At 49.2% G+C, this 8355-nt stretch overlaps 1 protein-coding gene across 1 annotated transcript; it reads left to right on the top strand.

Annotated features, from left to right (window-relative positions):
• The first annotated feature begins 5677 nt into the window (after positions 1-5677).
• On the top strand, positions 5678-8149 carry Slc10a3 (solute carrier family 10 member 3). Its single transcript, XM_051141545.1, has one exon. It carries the CDS (start codon positions 6600-6602, stop codon positions 8031-8033), a length of 1434 nt encoding a protein of 477 aa, XP_050997502.1. The 5' UTR covers positions 5678-6599; the 3' UTR covers positions 8034-8149.
• Positions 8150-8355: the final 206 nt, after the last annotated feature.

Here is an 8355-nt window from a genome sequence, read left to right as displayed (position 1 = left end):
ACTTCAAGTCAAAAGCCAGGCATGGTGGCATAAGCCTTGAATCCCAGCACTCGGGAGGCAGAAGCAGGAGGATCACTGTGAGTTGAGGCCAGCCTGGTCTACAGAGCAAGTTCCGGGACAGCCAAGGCTACACAGAGAAACCCTGTCTCAAAAAACCCCAAAATATAATAATGTTTATTATAAAATTAGCCTGTAATTATTATGGCGATATTATCTAATCTACTGTCAATCAATAAAAGACACAGGCACCTGTTGTGTTTTAGAATAGCCTCATTTTACCTGGGACTGGGCAGATATTAACCCTCTAAACTATCCTGATCACTTTCTAGCCCCCATCCCAGGCCATCTGCTTTAATCATTCCTGTCTGGGCTTCTTCCATCCATAATCCCAAAACACTTGCTAATGTTCATCTGTGTCACTTTCCTCCATCCATACTGATCTGGCCATGTGCTTCTCTCCACGCTAACCCATTGCTGTGGCTCTGCTTGCTTCGTCTTCCACTATCTATCTCACTCTTTCCATGATCCTCCTGTCCCCAAAGCCTGCAAACTTTGGCCACACCTACCCCATTTTGGCCTTTTACTCAGCCAACCAGGAACAATTTCTTAGGCAAGGTTACAAATGCCATTTTGAAGTATGTGAGTGTCTGTCTACTCATAAAAGACAGCAAGAAGACCTTGGGGAAGAAACTAATTAACAATCAAATACAAACCCCCAGAGTATGCTGTTACCGTCTCTTGATTATTCTATTATGGGTGGGGTACAAATTCACAGGTGTGTAGAGGCCAGAGGTCATCATTAGGTGTTTTCCTCAATAACCTGTCACCTTAATGTTTGAACAGGAATGCTTAACCTCTCAGTCACTTCTCCAGCCCTGCTTTTTTATACTTTTAATGACATTTAAATTTACTTTAGCTGGGCGGGGGTAGCACACGCCTTTAATCCCAGCACCCGGGAGGCAGAGGCGGGTAGATCTCTGTGAGTTCGAGGCCAGCCTGGTCTACAAAGTGAGTCTAGGACAGCCAAGGCTACACAGAGAAAACCTGTCTTGAAAAACCAAAACTAAACTAAACTAAAATAAATGTACTTTATTTGAATGTGTGTACGTGTGGGTGTGTGTGGGTGTGTGTAGGTGTAGGTGAGATGACAACTTGTGAGAATGGGTTCTCTCCCTACACCACATGGTTCCTCCCAGGAATCAAACTCAGGTTATCAGGCTTGGTGGCAGGCACCTTTATCCAGTGAGCCATCCCACTGGCCCCACTTTGTATTTTGAGACACAGTCTCTCATTGGCCTGGAACTTACCAAGTAAGCTAGACTGGCTGGCCAGTGAGCCCCAGAGATCCTCCTGTCTTTACCTTCCCAGCACTGGAATTATAAGCCTGCACCAGCATGTTCTGTAGATTCAACTTGGGTACCTAACTAACTTCCAGGCCCAAATTTTGTCCATTTGTTTTAGAAATATTAACTAAGTGCTTGTGTTGAGCAGTCACTGCTACACAGTAAGAAGAGAGCCACAGATATGGCAACACAGGCTAGATTTATCTCCCATTTGACCCAACACAGCTAGAAAGCTGATAATGGAGAGCACTGTGTGTGTCAGAATTCCCACAAGGTTCAAGACAACTTTGAGGGCTAACTCTCCTTAGTCGAGACTGGGTATGGATTTGTCCCACTACCAACCTAACTGGCTATATACAGTGGAGCATGTACCCACCCTAGGGGCCTGTATTAGGGTCACTCATTTGCAATCCATATTTTACTGGGGTATTGGTAGGATAGTTACTTCAGAGAAAACAAGGTGTGGCATCCTGATGCTAGCTGGTCAAAACAACTGTTGTTACTATATTTCCTACAAGTATTGGATGCACCTTGCACACACATGTGTAGATGATGCCTTCCTCATCTGCCTGGAGAACAGGAAGTAGCCTGACTCTCAGGGTCACTACTGTGGTTCTGTTGCCCATTTCAGTAGCAGGTCTCCCATCTGAAATGCCTTGATGTTATCCCAGCTTTTCCTACTGTCTGTTCTCTTTTCTCTGGTCCAGATGACTTCTCTTCTGGAACTTGATGTCCTTACCTGATATAAATAGCCCTTCCTTATTCTCTTCTGGGATAAATTATTATTTATTTTTAAAGATTTATTTATTACATTTTGCCTACATGTACACCAGAAGAGCATTCTATAACTAAAGTATAACACTAGCTCCAAGAGGTTCCCTGGCTTTGTGTATTCTTCTTCTCTCCCCTGCCCCCGAGATAGGGTTTCTCTGTGTAGCCTTGGCTGTCCTGGACTCACTCTGTAGACCAGGCTGACCTCGAACTTGCAGAGATCCACCTGCCTCTGCCTCCTCCAGTTCTGGGATTACAGGCGTGAGCCACCACGCCCAGATGGCTTTCTGTATTTTTTTACAGTTATTTTTAAATCAAGTATGCATGTATGTGTCTGAGTATATGTGAGTGCCAGTGTCCCTGGAATCCAGCTGTCAGAACCCTTGGAGCTGTATTTACAGGTTGTGAGGCACCTGACACTGTGAGAACCAAACTCAGGTCCTCCCCAAGAGCAGTACTCACTCCTGTCTCTCCAGACTTCTTATTTTCTTTGCTTTTAAATTATGTATTATTCAGTGATTTCATATATGACTACAGTGCACTGACATCATATGCACCCCTCACTGCGCTTCTCGAGCACTTGTTTGTGAGGTAAGGTCTCCTGTAGCCCTTAACATGCTGTCTAGCTGAGGATAGCCTTGAACTCTTGCCTCTAATTCCCTGTGCTGGTACTGAAGATTGAGTCATCACACCCCCTTATTTATCTTTTTTTTAATGTTTTTTTTATTAATTTATTCTTGTTACATCTCAATGTTTATCCCATCCCCTGTATCCTCCCATTCTTCCCTCCCTCCCCCCCCCCATTTTCCCTTACTCCCCTCCCCTATGACTGTGACTGAGGGGGACCTCCTCCTCCTGTATATGCTCATAGGGTATCAAGTCTCTTCTTGGCAACCTGCTGTCCTTCCTCTGAGTGCCACCAGGTCTCCCCCTCCAGGGGACATGGTCAAATGTGAGGCACCAGAGTACGTGAGAAAGTCATATCACACTCTCCACTCAACTGTGGAGAATATTCTGACCATTGGCTAGATCTGGGAAGGGGTTTAAAGTTTACCTCCTGTATTGTCCTTGGCTGGTGCCTTAGTTTGAGCGGGACCCCTGGGCCCAGGGGTCTTTTTTTTTTTTTTTTAAGATAAGCTAGCATTAAATATCCAGTACTCCTGCAGGGTGGTGATGCCCGCCTTTAATCTGAACACTCAGGGAGGCAGAGGCAGGTGGCTATCTAAGTTCGAGGCCACCCTGGTCAACAGAGTGAGTTCCAAGACAGCCAAGGCTACACAGAGAAACCTTGTTTTGGAAAAAAAAAAATCAATCCTCCTGCCTCAGCCTTCCGAGTGCTGGAATTACAGGGATATCTATGGAAAGGTACATTTTAGAGCACTACTCATTTATTCTAGTCTATCCGGCAATTTTGGGAACACGTGAATGCTCACAGGGGTCAGAAGAGTCCGTTTTTTTACTTCCACTGAACTAGTGATATTGACAGACCTCAAGTGCTTTTGCCAGCTGAGCCAGCTCAAAAGCTGCATTGTTCTTTCTTTCTTTTGGGGGGGGGTGGGAGGGGGTCGAGACAGGGTTTCGCTGTATGACCCTGGAGAGGGAGAGGGAGAGAGGGAGGGGTAGGGGGAGAGGGAGAGGGAGAGGGAGAAAGGCAGGCAGACTGAGACAGAGACGGAGAGACAGGCAGGCATGGCAGTAACAGAGCTACCTGTATACAAATCACCTTTCCTTTTAAAGACTTATTTTATGTGTATGAGTGCTTGTCTGCATGTTTGTATGTGCACCACATGCATCCAGTATGGGCAGAGGCCAGAAGAAAGTATCAAATCTCCCAGAACTGTAGTTACAGGCGGTTGCGAGCTAAACCAGAGTCTTCTGCAAAAGTAGTACAGCACTTAACCACTGCACTTTCTCACCACCCATTTTTCCCAAGAGGTAAACCACACGGTTATGTACTTATTGCTCAGCATGCCAAAGCGGTGGCTAAGGAAGTCAGGTATCACGTGGTAGGGCCAGCTTGTCGCTCCCAGTAACGTCACATCCTGTCACAAACCCGACACAAGCCTGCTGAGGCGAGGGCCTCTGTGAGAGGGCGGAGTCCTAGAACGCGGGTGGAGCCTCTGTGGGGCGGAGCCTGTGGGGGCGGGACGAGGCCCTGGCGGGCCGCGCTCGCCGCCGGCATCTGCCGGCCTCGCCGCCACTTGTGCTGAGTTCTGTGGCCACGGAGGCAGGTGAGAGACTTCAACTGGGAAGGGGAGGACGGGGAGAACGGGAGGTGACTTCTGGCTCCATTCGCAGTCCCTGATTACCCACTCAGGCCAGGCCCAGTGAGAGGCCTTGTGGGCACCAGAATGACGTGGAAGCTCTCCTGAACCCAAGACTGCCCGCGGGATTGTGAGCCCTTCCGAACTTCTCCAACCACCTGACAAAGAGGAGACCTGGTCATCACTGCTCATTATCCGTAAGACCCAACACTTCGCTGCTATGGGAAAAGCTTCTGGGCGGGATTGTTTCGTCAGCCTTGGGGTGCATTTAATCCTAACTCTTGCAGCTCCTCGATCAGCAGAGGGGTAGGGTAGAGGCCAAGTCCCTTTTGCAGTGACTCAGGTCCACCAGCCCAACTGGAAGGATGGGGTGTGGGTGGTGGCCCTTAGCCTCTCCCTTAACTGGCTCACACCACTCTGATGCCTACCTCTTTTCCTCTCCACTTCACTAGTTACCCTGCTCTGGTTTTCCTGCCTTCTCATCATCAGTGAGACACAAGGCTGGACCAGGGCCCCCACGGTAAGTGACCCAAAGTCAAATATCAGTAAAGGCCATATAGATGGAGACCTGGGGCCAAAGAGTGATCAGGGACACTAGCAGGCTTAAGGTACCTGGCAAACCATAATGTAAAACCTGCTGTGTCCACTGCCGTCTAGCTGCCCCAGTTCTAGCAAACGATGATACAAGGGTGTTGACTATCCAGTTGTGAAATGGACAGAGGCAGATCCCGTATTTCTCTCCAAATGACTCCACCCTTAACCTTTATCCCAGCTCTCTGAGTTCCAGCCTGCTCTACATGGTCAGCTAGAGCTATACAGTGGGGTCCTATCTCAACAACAGAACAAAAAGACTGGTGGGGCTCAGTGTGAAAGCTTACACCTTTAACGCCAGCATTTAAGAGATAGAGAGGCAGGCAGGTCTCCGTGACTTTAAGGCCAGCCTAGTTTACGTGTGAGTTGCAAGTCAACCAAGACTATTAAAAGAGACCTTGTCTCAAACAAAAGACTCTGGTTTTGGTTTGATTTGGTTTTGGTTTCTTAAGACAGGGTTTCTCTGTGTAGCCTTGGCTGCCCTGGACTCACTCTGTAGACGAGGTTGGCCTTGAGCTCACAGAGATCCGCCTGCCTCTGCCACCCAAGTGCTGGGATTAAAGGCGTGCGCCACCACGCCCCACTCAAATAAAATACTCTGGTAAAGTAATATATGCCACAAGACTCTAAACAGAGCCTCTCAGCTATAGCAGCAGCTATGAGAGCTCAAAATCTGAGACTGGGAAGCTCTGACAAGAATAGGCTTCCCAGTAGATGTCTAACTCAGACCTACTGTAACTTCGCTGAGCAGTAAGGATGGGCTTCCCGCGAGGACAAGACATGTCCGCCACAGCAACCTTTTGTTCAGTAAGTCACCTACTGTCCATATCACTTTGTCAACACTTTGTAGCTTGCAAATGGCACTCACACTCCCCTATTCTATTCTTTAAAGACCTGGATCTGGCCCAAGCCAATGTTCCCATCAGTACCCTTTGTTCTCATCTGACTAGTCTCCTCGTTTCCCCCAGGAAGCCATTTATTTCATTTGTTTTGTTTGGCAATGGAGTATCAAGTCTCCCACGCTGCCCTGGAACTGGCTATGTAACTGAAGGATAAGCTTAGATTCCTGACTCTCTTGGCTCCACCTCCCAAGTGCTGAGATAACAGGAATGAGCCACCATATCTAGCCTCTCCAGGAAGCAGTTTAGTTCAGTCCCATGGTGGTATCATTGCCTCTTGACAGGAGTGTGGAATGGGCTACTGGTGGCGGGATTAGAGATTGCTCTCCTAAAACCCTCATTATGAGACCATCTCTGTGAGGTCACCATAGGAGGCAAGGCCATGGAATTGGCCAGACTAAGTTTCCCAAATATAGGTAACCCCTCTTGAGGGCTGAGAAGCTTGAGGCAGCTGGGCTTGAAGGGAGGTGGCTGAATGGCATTCAAGGGCCAGCACTATCCCCAAACAAGAGGTTAAAGGCTCTCTGAGAGCCTCATGGTCCTGAGCTTGCAGTGTCTCCTCTTCATTAACCATTTCCTTTGCCTCTTTTCAGGAATTTCTCTGCTATCAAGGAAGACAACATAGGACCAGGACCATCCCATGGACCCTTCTGAGGACATTCCAACAGCACAAGCCAGGGTTCTCCCCTAAGACACAAGGGGCCTGCAGACACTATCCTTTGAGAAGTGCCATGGTGGTCAGGAGAAGCAGAGGTAGCTCCCAGCAGTTGCCTGGCCTGGGAGGACAGGGTGGTTGTACAGGCTTCCTAGGCATGTTTGGAGCTGCCTTGATGCTCATCAGCCTGCCATTGGGGGCCCAAGTGATGGCCAGTGCTAACGTCAGCACTGCTCTGGGCCACGCTATGCCACTGACAGGTAGTCACTATTTGAGCATTGGGGACGGCTCAGTGACAGAGTTTGAGTTCCCTGAGAAGAGCGAGGGTATCATTGTGATTTCTAGCCAGTACTCTGGACAGGCCAATGGGACAGGCCCCAGCCCCACACTGAGGGTTCTATCCCTGGACACAGAGGTGCTGACCATCAAGAATGTGAGTGCTATAACCTGGGGCAGTGGGCGTGGCTTTGTGGTGAGCATCCACTCAGGTCTGGCTGGGCTAGCCCCACTGCACCTCCAGCTCATGGACCTCCATGAGGCCCCGCCCCTGCTGATCGAAGAACGGAGAGATTTCTGCATTAGGGTGTCACCTGCTGAAGACATCTCTTCTACCCTCAACGCCAACTTGGGCCACTTCTCAGAGAACCCAATACTCTACCTGCTCCTGCCTCTTATATTTGTCAACAAGTGTTCATTCGGGTGCAAAGTGGAACTTGAAGTTTTGAAGGAGCTCCTTCAGAGCCCCCAACCCATGCTGTTGGGCCTCTTGGGCCAATTTCTGGTCATGCCCTTCTATGCTTTCCTGATGGCCAAAGTCTTCATGCTACCGAAGGCCTTGGCTCTGGGCCTCATCATCACCTGCTCGTCACCTGGCGGTGGGGGGAGCTACCTCTTCAGTCTCCTCCTTGGAGGAGATGTCACCCTGGCCATATCCATGACTTTCATCTCAACAGTGGCTGCCACTGGTTTCCTCCCACTCTCATCAGCCATCTACAGCCGCCTTCTCAGCATCCATGAAACACTCCATGTGCCCATCTCCAAGATACTGGGGACTTTGCTGTTCATCGCCATCCCCATAGCAGCAGGTGTGGTCATCAAGTCTAAGCTCCCCAAGTTCTCCGAGCTACTGCTGCAGGTCATCAAGCCCTTCAGCTTCATACTTCTCCTGGGGGGCCTGTTCCTGGCCTACCACATGGGCGTCTTCATCCTAGTGGGAGTCAGGTTACCCATTGTACTGGTGGGCTTCACCGTGCCCCTGGTTGGCCTCTTGGTGGGCTACAGCCTGGCCATATGCCTGAAGCTGCCGGTAGCCCAGCGGCGGACAGTCAGCATTGAAGTAGGGGTACAAAACAGCCTGCTCGCCTTAGCCATGCTGCAGTTGTCTCTGCGCCGCCTTCAAGCAGACTATGCTTCTCAGGCCCCTTTCATTGTGGCACTGAGTGGTACCTCTGAGATGCTGGCTTTAGTTATTGGCCAATTCATCTACAGCAGCTTGTTTCATGTTCCCTGAATCCTCTGGATCAAGTTTTATAACCTCCAGCCCCCACACTCCACTCCCCACAGTTCTGTGTACCAAAGGCCTTTAGTTCTCATGCACTATGCACTCACAAATCCAGGGGTTTTTTGTTTTTACTTTTTTTTTTCCAGCTTTCAGTGCCAAAGAAGCCATGCTGAGTTAGATAGTTGGGTACTGCCCAAAAACATATTTCAATAAAAGACAAAAGCAAGCTTGGGTCCCTTCCAGTCTTTGTCCCGTGGAGCCTGTGGATGGGGGTAGAAAGAGTGAGTCTGCACAGGTATGGACTAGAATTTGAACAGGCTTGGTGACCCTG

This window comes from Acomys russatus, chromosome X, assembly GCF_903995435.1.
Source record: "Acomys russatus chromosome X, mAcoRus1.1, whole genome shotgun sequence".
Classification (NCBI taxonomy): domain Eukaryota; kingdom Metazoa; phylum Chordata; class Mammalia; order Rodentia; family Muridae; genus Acomys; species Acomys russatus.
This window is presented reverse-complemented; position numbering and strand designations above follow the sequence as displayed.